The sequence below is a fragment of the Mastigoproctus giganteus genome, chromosome 9 (genome assembly GCF_048544385.1).
Source record: "Mastigoproctus giganteus isolate SK-2022 chromosome 9, ASM4854438v1, whole genome shotgun sequence".
Taxonomy (NCBI): Eukaryota; Metazoa; Arthropoda; class Arachnida; order Uropygi; family Thelyphonidae; genus Mastigoproctus; species Mastigoproctus giganteus.
This window is the reverse complement of record NC_143583.1, coordinates 170,612,469-170,628,206: the sequence shown is the minus strand read 5'-3', so window position 1 is coordinate 170,628,206 and position 15,738 is coordinate 170,612,469. Positions and strand designations below refer to the sequence as shown.

At 36.9% G+C, this 15,738-nt stretch overlaps 1 protein-coding gene across 4 annotated transcripts in view; it reads left to right on the top strand.

Annotated features, from left to right (window-relative positions):
* Window positions 1-15,738, top strand: part of LRR (capping protein regulator and myosin 1 linker 1 leucine rich repeat protein) — a 1,021,987-nt gene that overhangs the window by 911,691 nt on the left and 94,558 nt on the right. For all 4 annotated transcript variants that reach the window (XM_090381859.1, XM_090381857.1, XM_090381858.1 and 1 more), the window contains one exon: window positions 5,283-5,408. In XM_090381859.1, coding sequence (XP_090237985.1) covers window positions 5,283-5,408 — 126 coding nt within the window. The remainder of the gene's footprint in view (window positions 1-5,282; window positions 5,409-15,738) is intronic.

The window sequence follows — 15,738 nt, the reverse complement described above, 5'->3', positions numbered from 1 at the left end:
TATCACTTTGACTTGCACAGCCAGATGCAGATTACCACTGCTGTAGCATATGAAGTTCAACTTCTTATACTGAAAGTTATGCAGCATAATCTATTACGGATTGGGTGGTCACAATTCATTAATCACTGAGCGTATATAGTAATGTCATAGTTCTAATAATTGGAGTTTTCACTTTTATTTCTGAAGACTTGCAGAGCACTGCCTTCATATGTGCAGAGGCACTATTTAGGAAATACTGTTCTAAACAGCTTCCATCTTATGGATTGCTGTTGGAATTTTACAATTATTTTCTCTCTCACTGCTCAGTGTAAGTGATAGTAGATAGCTCTGTCTTCTAACTTCTCCACTACTGCTGGTGTTCTCCAAAATTCAGTTATTTCTCCCATTCTATTTCTCTTGTATGTTAATAACATTCTTCCGCTGACTGGAAATCTTATTCACAGTTTTGCTAATGGTAGCACACTATCTTCCAAGTTTGAGAAACCTTGCCTTGCACAAACAGCCCCATCTTGGGTGGATGGGGTCAATCTAATTATATGAAGGGAGGTGCAGTAAACAAGGTCAACAAACTTTTAGCCATAATTATGAGAACATCCCTAGAATGAGGAGAGAATCCTGTAGGCAGGAGAGGTGAGAATGTATTCCCAGTTCACAAAGAGAGATCAAATGATGATGGGATAATTACAGACCTATTAGCTTGACTTCTGTTTCAGGAAAAATAATGGAGTCACTGGTTAATGAAGTAATGCAACACCATTCATACAGGAATGTACTGCAGTCACAGCAAGGGTTTGTTAAGGGGTAATCTTGTCTGACGAATCTGATTGGATACTATGATGCAATACCAAAAGAACTGGATGCAAAAAATTATTTTGACATGATATACCAGAAAGAAAAGTTTTGATGCTGTTTCACATAAAAGACCGCTGTTCAGATTGGAGCAGTGTGGCATCAAGGACAACTTACTGCTGTGGATAAAAGGATAGTTCAGTGGGAGAAGATAGTGATTTGTTATCAATGGGCACTGCTCTTCTTGGACAAATGTTATTAGTGGAGTCCACCAAGTTTCAGTGCTGGCCCCATTATTATTTTCTGTGTTTATTAATGATATTGATGAAAGCATATCAAGCTTACAAAGTTTGCAGGCAATACAGAGGATGGCTATGTAGTTAATGACAGTAATCATGGCATGTTACTGCAACAAGATCTAGAAAAATTAGGCAGATCAGCTAAGAAGTTGCAGTTGAAACTTAACATTGGCATATGTAGAGTATTGCACACTGTTAGCACTAATCCCAGATTAGCTTAGTAACTTTGTGGTATCAGACTCAGAGTAGTGGATAATGAAAAAGGCTGAGGGTAATTGTGCAGTCAGAATGCTAGGACAGCTCCCAGAGTTTTGTCAAGGATAAACAGGAAATTTTCCAGCAGGAGTAAGAATCTTATTATCCCATTGCATATGGCAATCATTAAGCTACATCTTAAGTATTCTATACAGGTCTGGAAACATCATTTTAGGAAGGAGGTTGATCTGTTGGAATGATTGCAGAGAAGAGAAGAGAACAAAATTGGCAAGGGGATAAACAGGTGATTTTTTAAGATTTTTTTTTTTTTTTTTATGTCTGATGCTGTATAATTTTTCATTATTGCTACTGCTAATACTAACTTCTTTAACTCCTCCTTTAATGGTGATCTTCAGTGAATCACAGAAACTTAGATAACTTCTAAAACTGTTCTATCTTATTAATCAAAGAAAAGAAACTATTGTTCCTGAACTTACCTTTCTCAAGATTGTAGCTAATTAAACCTTCTCTACATAAAACCTCTCTCAAGATTGTAGCTAATAAAAGATGGCAGTCAGGTTAATTAATGACCCATCTCTTATAAAGTTTCTTCTCTCTCTGTTTCACAGACGTTCTGTTTCAGCTACTTGCCTTTTCTATAGAAGCTTCCGTGATCACTTTTCTTCTGAATTAGTAACTGATATTTCCACTGTCATCCAAACCAGTTCATGCTACAACCAATCGCCATCCATGCACTGCCCAACACAGACTCACTGAACCAGCTTTTTCTCTTTCTCATTTATCTCATCTAGTTCTACTTTCTGCAGAAACCTTCCTTCACATTTATTTCCTAAAAAATATAGTCTACAGAAATTCAAGTCTAATGTCAATAAGTATCTTCTGTCTCTCAGCCGCCAACCCATGCATGGTACTGAGACTAGTCTTTAATACTTCCATGTTTGGAGTGTTCATAAAAATTATATATATATGTGTGTGTGCGAAATTATAATTGAACACTTTTCAGCTACATGAATGTATCTGCAAGGAACTACTGTTACCTGTGTGCAAAATATAAGAACTCATGGTTCTTTTTTTTTTTTTTTTTTTTTGCATACAATTAACAGTAGTTGTTTTGTAAACAAAATACTTAATGTAGTTTCATCAGTACGTTCACAGAATTAAAAGTGTTTAAATTTACTAAAGCTTGTTATGTGCATTAGTTTTCAAGAAACAAGTCCAGAAAATATGTTTTTTCAAATTGTGAAAAACCACTCTCTAATGACTGATCATTCTTCCCTTGTGCTTTCATTATTACATAAAATTTATCTCCAGCACTATTAAAAAGAAACTTTCTATGGAAAAACAAAACTTGAACTGTTATACTTGTGCAGTTATACTTATGCAGCAAGGAACTGCATAAATATAACGCTTCCAAGTGACTTTTGTGCTAAAATGTATATTAAGCTTTTAACTCCTCAAACATTTAGATAAATACAAAAATAAGCAAACTTGCGCAATTAAGGTACCCAAATGTATTTGTTTACTATAAATTATAATCCTAAGTTGAAAAAAAAACAAACAAAAAAAACTCAATATCATAATCTTTAAAAGGCTGTGAACAGCCTTTTAAAGTATGATGAGAGCCCTCTATAGGCAAATTGAATAAATTATTAAATGAGAATGTGCCCTATTATGAAAGATATCAATCTGCTACTGGCTGGATTGGAGCAAGCAGCTGAAAGGGAAGGAAGCTTACCATTGCAGTCAATTTTTAAATAAGAATGTTCAGAATGTAGGGAAAGGGGCAAGAATATTCTGGACCTGAATGAATGTATCATAGAGTTGACAGTACATGATCATACCCTCAACAATAGACTCTGATACCATTGTGGACTTGTCATCACTTTAGAAGTCCACAGAGATTGATTGTGGACTTCTAAAGTGATGACAAGGCAGGTCTCACTTGTTAAAGATTTGAGAAGTAATTTTAATTTCAGGAAAGGAATACTGTGCAGTTTATAATGCAAAAAAAAAAAAAAAAAAAAATTGGACAATTATAAGTCAATGATAAGTTCTAAAGTACACAAAGAAGAATTTTTCATGTCCACTTCAACTGAGGAGGACTGGATTTACTGAATACTACTTGGGCTGTAGTTAGCCAGACTTGGATGGAGGATGTAAGGGGGCCATGTTTTTCAGGCCAACACCATGCAAATTAGCACTTGAACTTATATAAAATTATATAAATTATATTAATTATATTTATCAATAGACTCTGATACCATTAAAATAATAATCTGAATTTTGTAATAGTGCAGAATGTAGATACATTCTCAAATGCATCTTTAATTGTATATGAACTTTTTAGTGGATGTTTATGTACAATAGAGTTGATAGTACTTGATCATACCCATATCAGAGATTTATCATGGAGTGCTGTGGTAGATGATGATAAGGAAGTTTTTGTTGTTAAAGATATAAGCAGAGGTGTTTATTAAATCACTGCTCATATCTTCAAATGAACTGTTTTTGTGAACTGTATTCCAAGCAGTGAAGACTGATGAACTGAAAACTTTATTCCCATATGAAATATTGTTATTTTATCCATGTTTTATTGAAGCTGTTAATGTGTAACTTTAATCTATTTCTCTACTTTAACTATGGAGTGCTCTTTAAAAAAGTCATTGTTAAAATGAGAATTTTAGCATAAGCGTATATATAAAACTCTGAACAACGGTATCCTTACTTACTTACTTACTTACCATAGCATACATATTACTGGCAGGTTATGACACTGTATTAAGTGAGTAACCTATGACTATGAGAGATACTATAGAAAATAAGACATAATGGAGTAGAAACTAAAACAGAGAATGCAAACAGTATTTTACAGTCAAATATGAAGTTTGAATAATGCAGATGGGCTGCTGTGACAGCTCATGGGGTTTTGTCTATGATATACAGGAATTTTTCCAGCAGGTGTAAGGAGATAATTATTCAGCTGTATAAGGAAAGGTATGCCCCATATAAGGGCTGCATACAGGTCAGGGTGCCTCATTTTAGAACAAATGAATCTGTTGGAACAATGCAGAGAAAAGCAAAGTGGTTAGTGGGAAAACAAAAGGGTACTCTTACCAAGAAAGATTCCATTTTAGTAAATTGCACTGTCTAGAAACTGGACACCTTCAGGGAGACCTGCTTGAGGTATTATAAAATAAGACTTTCAATGGATTGAGTATGCAAAATGTTGATGGCATCCTTTGACACACACAGAAAGTGTCAAAAAGTTTCAAAATGAATGATAGCAAGATTTTATGTGGGAAAATGTCTGTGTATGCTATTTCTCAGGAATTAAATGTTTCCAAGTGAACTGGCATCTTGCTAAGGAAATCAACATCCACAGCTGATTGAGCTCAAGAAACAACCGGATAGACTTAAAGTACTAAAGTGACTAAAGGAACCAGTGCACCTTGAAATGACACTTAATTCATCACACCATCAGATTCTAGAGAATTTGAATGTGGACCTTCGAGCAGCCACAGAGAAACCTGTAAGTTACATTTCATGTAAAGAGTTGCATGCCATGAATTTTCATGAAAGATCTGCAGCTCATAAGACTGATAACAGAAACAAATGTACACTGTTGATAACCCCAATAGTTGTTTGTGGATGAATCAGTGGAAGTCAACCCTGTGATGAGACAAAATGCATGGTCTGGAAGTTTCTTGTAATATTAACTAGGTCTAATTTTGCATCATGCATTGACATTATAGACAATTCTGTTTGCTCTACATTAAGACAGTTACAAATGTGCAATGCTATACCTTCGATAGTTGTGTTGTTTTTTAGTGATGTAATATTACAGCAATTTGTAGCAGTTGCCTTACAATGTGAGAGATTCATACTTTGCCTCTTATGTCCAATTTTCATTAATTTTTCATTATGCACATTGAGTATTTTCTTAAATCATTTATATTTTAAATAAAACTTCTCGTCCAGGTGAATTTAATATGATAGAAGAAAATGCAGGCTGCATCAATTCTCCAAAAACACTTAGTCCAGAAAGTGACACTTGTGATGAAATAACCTCATCTGCTCAACCACTTGAAAGGATTGTCAACAAAGGTATTTTCAAACTTATTTGTTTTTAAATATATTTTTTTCCCTTTTTTTTTTTTAACTGTTTGTAACCTGCTTTTCTAGCATAAGTATGTTCCAAGTTGTCATCATCATGACATGCTAGGAAATTAAACACATGGTGTGCTCTTTTTTTTCTCATTTTAATTCACCTAACTTACCAAATAAATTAGAGCATCCCTTGCTGCATTACCCCATTTCTCACAATACATACAACCTTTGAGTTACATGAATTGAACATATGTATTTTCACATTGCAAATGCATTTTAAGTTAAGGAGAGGGCGCTGACTCTCTTTAAAAATTACAGTTGTGAATTACAGGCTCCGAAAAAGCGATAAGTGTTTGCCTTTTTATTTACCTAATTGTTATTTTATATTATACTTTATAACGTAGCAGTTACGCTGGTTATTTTTATTTTTAATTTAGATAAAGAGTTTTTGTAGATTATTACTTAATATACGTAAAACCATTATTTCGTTCGAACCTTGCAGCCATTGTTTTTGTATAGAGTGGTAGGGAATTCAAATTTTTAATTGTGTTAACTAGGTAGCTCCAACGTATAATTATATAGTGTAATATGCATCACTGTTTCTATTAGATAGCATAGTATAGATATTTAATTAATTAAATTTATTGATCTTATTAATTTAAAATATCATGCCCCAGACTAGAGCAGCAAAGCAATGGGCACAAAGTGATAGGAGTGCTGTGATTTGGAGGAGAACTGAGGGGGGCGATTCTCCAACGCATCACAGCCTAAAAAAAAATGTGCAACTTGCGAAATGTTTGCCGAACTCTCTGGAACAGAACATGATATTGCCATGGGGGATGTCGTGTGTGTGTGCGATGTAAGGAGTGTAAGGAAATCAGGTGACAACTCAGCTTTGTTATGGGCCTATATGAGAGCTTGAAGGACAGGGTGGATGCCCTCGAAAGATCTAAATTGAGGGGCCCATCAAGCTCTCAGCTGCCCACATCAACACCAGAGCTTGAACTTGGTCATCGCACGACACAGCGGGAAACCCCCAAGGCAGAATACACTGGTCCCACAGGAACTAGTAGTTGTTGGTGACTCTATTGTCAGGGAAACGGGGAACATGCTTTGTAAAAAGGATAGGTGGTACAGGACCAGGGTATGTCTGCCAGGGCAAAGGTTGATGAGGGTGTAGAGCGGATATCATCTTTTAAGAGCACAAAAGGTGATATAGTTGTACACGTTGGCACTAATGATATTAAGAGTAGGAAACTGGCAGAATTACTTAACAAGTACAGGTCACTGTTGAACAAAAGCCGTGAATTAGGGTTGAATTTGAAAGTGTCTGCAATTCTGCCCAGACACGATAGGAGGGAGTATATGATGAAAGCCTTGTTGATCGATTCAGCCCTGAAAAGATTTTGCAAGGCTCAAGGTGTAGAATTTTTTTCAGCCTGGTCTGTACTTGTTAACAGGAGAGACTGCTTCTACAGGGATGGGATACACTTAAATAGAAAGGGTGCAAGAATATTTGCTGATGCTATCGAGGCAGTGTTAGGTCGGAAAACTGCTAGCTTGGGGGTATACAAGAACTAATAGTTTAACAGTAGCCGCAGGCAGAGGTGAAGGTGATTCTTGCAAACTTCTATTAGAATAAGTAGTGACCTGGAGCGAGGGGTATTGAGGGTTTCAGGGACGGATGGCAGTCATCGTGAAATAGGTGGGTATACGGGATGCATTAGGGTAACTAGGAATAGGAATAGGTGCATGTATGCTTGCATGTATACCAATGCTAGAAGTATAGTAAATAAATTTGATGAATTTGAAGTGTTGGTCAAGACATCAAAGGTGGATATTGTTGGGATAGCAGAGACCTGGTGTCACACAGATATAAGGAATGCAGAACTGGAATTTGGGGAGTACAATGTGTACAGAAAGGATAGACAGGATAGGAAGGGAGGAAGTGTTATGCTGTTAATTAAGAAAAACATAAAATCAAAAGAAGGGCACCCAGTTGATATAGATGAACAGTGAACTATTGGGTCAGTTTGATGTGACATAAGCACTGCGAAAGCAAAAATAAGAGTAGGAGTGTGTTATAGGCCTAATGACTCGAATGAGTACAATGAACAATTGTACAGAGAAATAGAGTGGGCAAATAAATCTGAATGTCTTATAATGGGAAATTTTAATTTCAAAGATATTGACTGGAACTTGTGGGTTGGTCACTCACACGCACTAGTCAGACTTTTGTGGATTTATTGGATGATTGTTTTCTGCAGCAGTATGTTCGAGAGGCAACCAGAGAGAGTAATACTCTTGATCTGGTTATCAGCAGCGATCATTCGTGTATTAAGAATTTGCAGATAAAGGAACCACTAGGTGGCAGTGATCACAGTGTACTTATGTGGGATTTACTTAAAGATTTAATTACCATCAGGGATAAAGGAAAGGGTTTTTGCTTCCGTAAAGGTGAGTACATGGTCTCAGACAGTTTTTAAATTCTGTACAGTGGAATCAACTGACGGTGTTACCAACAGTAAATTCTAAGTGGGAAGCATTCAAGGAATTAATTGTGGATGCTACTAAAAGTTTCATATCTGTTAAGAAATATTGTTCAAGGTTTAGGCCTAAATGGTTATCAAATGAACTAATGAGACTCCTAACAGAGAAGAAAAATGCATGGGATGCATATAAATTATCAAGCGACTCGGAAGCCTATGGCAGATATAAGCTAGTCTGTAATCAGGTCACAAAGGAGAGCAGGCAAAGGCAGATTACAAGAAATCTTTGGCAAAAGATGCTAAGAAAAACAGCAAGGATTTTTTTCTTATATAAACTCTAAAGGGAAGGGGATGAATCTGATTGGTCCACTTGACATTGATGGTTCGACTGTTGCTAATCCTTCTCAGATAGCAAACAAACTGAATGAGTATTTTGCATCTACATTCACACATGAGGAATTATTAAGGTTTGAAAATGGCAAAAGGTTATCAAATTGTAGCAGGGTACTTAATGATTTTGTAATAACTGAGAGCAAAGTGGAGGAGAAATTGTTGAAGTTAAACATAAGAAAAGTACCTGGGGTGGATGGGATCTATCGAGTTATATTAAAGGAGGCGGCAAAGCAACTAAGCAAACTCTTAGCCATAATTATGAGAACATCCTTGGACCTCAGGGGAGGTTCCCACAGACTGGAGATGTGCAAATGTATCCCCAATTCCCAGAGGGGACGAAGAGTGGCACGAGTAATTACAGACCAGTTAGTTTAACTTCTGTTCCGGGTAAAATAATGGAATCACTGGTTAAAGATGCATTGCAGGCTCATATAGACAAGACTGCAGCAATAATTCAGACAGAGCATGGGTTTGTTAAGGGAAAGTCTTGTCTGACAAATTTGATTGGTTATTATGATGTGGGTACAAAGGAACTGGATACAAAAAATAATTTTGATATCATATATTTGGATTTCAAATTGGAGCAGAATGGTATTAAGGGTAAGTTGCTACAATGGATAAAAGGATGGTTAAGTGGGAAAAGACAGAGGGTGGTAATCAATGGGTGCTGTTCTTCATGGACTAATGTTATTAGTGGAGTCCCACAGGGTTCAGTGTGGGGTCCACTGTTGTTTTGTATATTTATCAATAATATTGATGAAGGTATATCAGGCTTAATGTCGAAGCTTGTAGTTACAAAGGTTGGCAGGGTTGTTAATGACAGCAATGGCAGTGTGCTACTGCAACAGGATCTAGATAATTTGGGCAGATGGGCTAAGAAGTGACAACTTAAGTTTAACCTTGACAAATGCAAAGTACTGCATATGGGTAGAAGTAACCCGAGAGAAAAGTACCAACTGTGTGGTACTACACTTAAGATGGTAGAAAATGAAAAAGACCTGGGAGTAATTGTGCAGTCAGATATGAAGTTTTCTGAGCAATGCAGACAGGCTGCCAGGGCAGGTCATGGGGTTTTGTCAATAATATATAGGAATTTTGCTTGCAGGGAAAAGGTGGTGATTGTCCCTCTGTATAAGGCAATGGTCAGGCCACGCCTTGAGTACTGCATACAGGTCTGGAGGCCTCATTTTAGGAAGGATGTAGATTTGCTTGAGCATGTACAGAGAAGGGCAGCAAGATTGGTGAGGGGGAATGAAGGGATCCTCTTACCAAGAGAGGCTTAAGTTCTGCAAATTGCAGTGGCTGGAGACTAGGCACCTGCCCGGTGATCTGATTGAGGTGTATAAAGCCTTGAATGGGTTGAGCACGTTGAATTCTGATGGGATCCTTCCACTTGTTCAGATTACGAACCTAAGGGGACATAAATTCAAATTAAGAAAAGACAGATGTAGAATAGATGTGCAGAAATTTGCCTTTAGCCAGCATTTAACGGGTGGTTAATTGCTGGAACAAACTTCCATCTGTCGTTGTGGAAGTTGATAGGTTGAATAAATTTAAGGAGGAACTGGACAGGCATTTGGAGGGAATGGTGTGATTTTTTTTTTTTTTTTTTTTTGTGTGATACTGCATAAGCTCATACACTTGCTTTCTTGCATCACATGCCACTACTACTACTACTACATTTCTAATCAACCCATGATTAAGACTTTTTTTTAAATGTAATTACTAAAGGACATTAATAAGAGCTTTAAAATTATTTTAAATATAGAGACACTTAACCTACATGTTTTTAACAAAATTTTAGCTCTGTTGAAAAGTACTTGAAGGTACACAGCCCTTGACCCAATACACTCAATTTACTATAACTTTATAGGCTGCATTTTGGGTCCTGTATGGGAACTGTTGTTTAGGCCATGTGGTGGGGAGCTGAAGGTTCTTGCACATTGTAAAAGTGAAATTAAAACATGCTAGAAGGTACACAGCTGTTTTACATCTTGATGCTGTAAAACAGCTGTGTAGGATGTTTCAGTAAAACTAAAATTTTGTTACCATCACATGGGTTAAGTGCCTCCTCATTTAAAATACTTATCTCAAGAAATTTTAGAACTGCATGAACTATACTGTACATATTCATCTAAAAAGTTTAGAACTACACATTAGTATAGAACTTCATGTAAAAAAAAAAAAAAACAACCTACCCACTAGAGTATCTAGTCTGCTTTTTTAGAGTTTGTATTTGCACATACTGTAACTTTATTCTTTATTTTTACATGTTCTTAATATGTATTCCATCCTTTATATTATTTATGAGTTAAATGCTCTAACAGCAACAACAAAAAAGTTCATGTTTATACTCTAACATAACTAGGTCAGAGCAGTTTACAATTATTTTGAGAGTGAATGCAATCATTAACCATATTTAGGATTCACTTGTGCTAGGATTGCTATCCACTCAAATGTGTGAATTACTGCACTCGACCACTTGCGGCGCCTCCGTAGCCAGGTGGGAAGGAGCAGCAGTGCGTAGCACACGCTTCTTGATTAGACCGGGGTTCGAGCCCGTCACCACCAAATACAGAGGATGTGGAAAGGTCGGGAATGACCACCGCATATCCCCGAGCAATATGGCCTTAGTTGCTAATGCTCCAAATAACAAAAACAAACAAACAATCGACCACTTGCCTATGTTGGGCATTTTAATCATTCTTATTAAAAGTGCCAACTGTTATTTTAAAACTGTTAGAATGATGTTATTACTGGGCTCAGTTTATATATTATGTACATTGCACATGAAGTGATTTTGTATGTAATTATAATCACATAATATAAAGTGATTACAAAATATTAATAATGTAGCAGTTGCTCTATAAAAGATGTGCAGATGGTAGAGGAAGCCAACTCAAATCAAAATGTGATGTTTTAAGTATTCTAGCCATTGGTATTAAAAGTTTAACTATTATTTTAAAACTATTAGAACAATAATTTATTACTATATTTAATGAATGCAGTATATAACTAAATTAAATGATTTTATTTGTGATTATAATCATATTATAATTTAATATGCTTTGAAAATATTAACTGGAGGTGCACTGCCACTGCTCTTAGGTGAAATGGCGTACAGTCAGCACAGTGTGTATAAAAGTTGCACAAGGAATATTGGACTATTCATGTTGCAAAACACTCCTCATTCCTGGAGTGAGGCAGAGGATTGTGCAGACAAACATGCATTTCCAGTTCATCCCACAAATGGCATTAAGATCTGAGGATTCTGCCTAGCCAAACTATTTTAAGTGTTCCCTGTCCACAGCAGTAAATGTGTAGCATTGCTGGGTGTACCTGGTCTACGGCAACGTTCAGATTGTTGTAGATCAGGTTGGTGCCCTCCAGTGAGATTAGAGGACCAAGGATATGCCATGAAAACATGCTCCATACTATTACACTTCTTCCAACAGCCTGTAGTGTTGGTACACAATAGGATAGTACACAATAGGACAATAGGAAATCTGGTCCATAAAGATTTTAAAAACAACATTTTGGAATTCAAAAGTACATCACCAAGAGTGTCAAGACTAATACTCAAGATTTCTAAGAGATACAAGCTAAAGATTATAATGATTTATGCACCAACATCGAGCCATGATGATGAAGAGGTTGAAGAAATGTACACCGAAATTGAGAGTCTTCTAGATGAGCAGAAAACCCACTACACTATTATTATGGGGGACTTCAATGCTAAGGTTGGAAAAAGACAAAACAGCGCAGAAAGGGGAACTATAGGAAATTTTGGAATTGGTGAAAGAAATGAAAGAGTTGTGGAATTTGCAGAATCTCAAGGACTGTCAGTAATGAACACTTTTTTCAAGAAAAGGGTGAACAGAAAGTGGACATGGAAGAGTCCAAATGGATTAACTACTAATGAAATCGACTTCATCCTCACTAACAGAAGATACATTGTGAATGATGTTACCGTCCTGAATAAGGTAAATGTTGGAAGTGATCACAGAATGGTAAGATGTACCCTTGATATAGATGTAGGAAAGGAAAGGAAAAAACTGACTCGAGTAAATAATACAAAGGTCTTTGAGATAACAGAAGAGGAGAAAAAGCAGTATGTACTGGAACTTAAGAACAAGTATGAGCTTCTGCAGACTGCTGAGGACCAAGATATCGACGAGGAATATTACAACTTTTTGAAAGTGATAAAGCCCAAGAAACCTATAGGGAAAAAGAAATCCAAAGAAGAAAAAATTAGTCAAGAAACACTTGTCATGATGAACCGAAGACGACAAATGAAAAGCAAGAAAAACACTGACAGGGAGAAAATTGAGTATACTGAGTTATGCAAAGCCATTAGAAAGAGACTCAGAGAGGACATAAGAAGATTTAACACAAGAAAAGTAGAACAAGCATTAAGGGAAAACAAAGGATTTAAATCAGCAGCCATGAGCAGTAATACAGAAAGACAAATGATACTGAAACTGAAGAATAGCGATGGTGTACTTATAAACAGCAGAGAAGGCATAATTCAAATAGCAGAAGACTACTATAGAGAATTATACAAGGAGCAGGGGAATGATGCCAGCAGTGGGGAAGATGGATTGCAAAGTAGCAACACATACGACATACCCAATATTCTTCCTGATGAAGTAAAACATGCATTGAAGAAAATGAAGAATCAGAAAGCCCCGGGGGAAGATGAAGTTACTGTAGAGTTGTTAAAATTGGGAGGAAGAGACATAACACAAAAACTGGCAAGGCTCTTCACAAAGTGCATTAGAAAAGGTGTGACGCCTAAGCAGTGGAATAATGCAATCATAGTTTTGCTGCATAAGAAAGGAGATAAATCAGAAATTGGAAATTATAGACCAATTAGCTTGTTATCCCACATCTACAAGTTGTTCACAAGGGTCATTACTAACAGATTAGAAAGAATACTTGATGAGAATCAACCGAAAGAGCAAGCTGGCTTTAGGACAGGATTCTCAACTATGGATCACCTTCACGTAATATCACAGCTAATGGAGAAAGCAAATGAATATAAAACACCATTATGCCTGGCATTTGTGGATTATGAAAAGGCATTTGACTCCATACAGCATAAGGCAATGTTTCGGGCACTGGAAAGACAAGGCATTGATACCCCATATATTATGATTTTGAAGAAAATATACGAGAGTGCTACCTCCTTTATTAGACTAGACAAAGACAGTAGGAAATTTAAAATTGAGAAAGGAGTTCGACAAGGAGACACAATATCTCCGAAGCTGTTTACTGCTGCCCTTGAGGAAGCTTTCAGAAGATTAGACTGGTCGCAGAAAGGAGTCAATGTGAACGGAGAGTACCTAAACCATTTACGATGAACAAGTATGCCACAGAAAGGGAAATAATGATTGAAGGAGCAGTAATTGAAAAGGTGGAGTCATATACTTATCTGGGACAAGTTATTAGCTGTAATAATGATAAATGGCTGGAAGTCAAGAGAAGAATAAATTTTGGGTGGATAGCATTCAGGAAATATAGTCACATACTGAAGAGCAATATCCCAGTTTGTCTGAAACGTAAAATAATGAACCAATGTATACTCCCCACCATGACTTATGGAAGTGAAACTTGGGCACTCACCAAAAGAATGGAAGAGAAGCTGAGAACTACACAGCGAAGAATGGAACGAATCATATTGGGAATCAGACTGTTAGATAAGAAGAGAAACACATGGATTAGGCAACAAACTCAAGTAAAGGACATTCTTATCAAAACTAAAGAACTAAAATGGTCTTGGGCAGGACACATAGCTCGAAGACATGATGACAGATGGACTAAGAAAATAACAGAATGGTACCCAAGAGGAGCTAGAAGAAAACCTGGAAGACAAAGGCGGAGATGGATAGATGAAATTCATGAGTTTGTGGGTAGTAAATGGATGTCCAGTGCTCAAAACAGAAGGAACTGGAAAGTTGCTTGAGAGGCCTTCATCCTGCAGTGGATTGAAAATGGCTGATGATGATGATGATGATGAGGATAGTGCTATTGCCTCGTGTAGTCTTGTCTGTATGTGCATCTTTCCCTAGTGGTGAAAAGTAAATCGGGACTTATCATCCATATTTCTTTTATCTGCACATGTATATGTGTGCGTTCTCAGGCTGATCTGCATGTTGGGCAGGTGAAAAAAAACCCAGAACAACTCATGGGGGGGAAACCCCTGCTCTCTCATTCTCAGACTGACTAACTATAGCCTTGATTGAAGAGGCCTAAAAGACTCCTCCAATTACGCATGGGACTTGAACCCAGTGTTCTACAAATGGGTGGCAGGTAGTGATGTATCATGCCAAATAAGTTAATAAGTTCTCACAGAAGATTGATCTCAGATATCAACTGGTTGCATTTGGCCAGGAATGCAAAAGCCTCTGGTCCCTTTTTCCAGGAATATAAAAGAACTGGTGGCAGGTCATGAGGTCATTCAAAATTGAAAGGCTAGGCAATTTGTTGTGAAAGATTCCACAATATGAGATGTTATAGTTACGATGGCCTAATTCAAACTTTGTTTGCTTTCTTCTTAAATTTGCTGTATATTAAAAATGATACCTTAGTGCACACCCAGTGGTGAGCTATAGTTGGCTCGTGAGAGCCCATTGTTGAGTCTATCATTTATTTTACAAATGAAATCCTGAATGCAATTATTGAGAATCCAGAGCCAAAACTGCGGTGGGGCGAGTGGGGCCACATTCCCAGCATTTTAATGGTGCAATTGATCAGTTATGTATTTTAAAATTGCTTCATTTTTGATTTAATTACCATCGGACCTCTGTTTAACCAACTTCTTTATACCGAATTTTTTTCAATTCCTCTTGGTAATTACATTTAAAATACAGTAGTTTCCGTTGAATGAAAATAATTTCCATGTAACAAATGGATTAGGAGAGACAACTTTGTATGCATTGTTCTCACCTCTGGTCTTTAGGTAATTAAAACCTATGCAGTCACATACTGAGAAGTCGCGCTAGTCAATATGCTTTCCATAGCCAGTCAGAGGATTAAGAAGATTCCCAACATGGATAATAGCCTCTGGCCAAGCTGTGTTGTGGTTCCCATTTACTCCGACAAACGGGCGCATGTTTTTCGGAGAAGTGAGTGATCCAAGCCTTCTAGTAAATTTCTCCTGTCTCTGTTTACGTGGTCAAAGTAGCTGAATATCCTTGTGATTCCGACATTTTGCACGATATTCGAAGAACTAGTGACAGTAGCAACATAGAGGTGGGGATATTGAGGCAACTAAGATATTATATAAACTTTACGAAGATGAAATGTTGGCAGATTTGTTTGGGCTACGATGAGCAGCTTGTAGCTTGCAGATGGTAATTGCGGGTTAAGGGAATTATCCTGCATTGTGCAAACAATTCGAATCAGAAGTTATATTCCGGATTATTAAATCAACTTTCAAATCT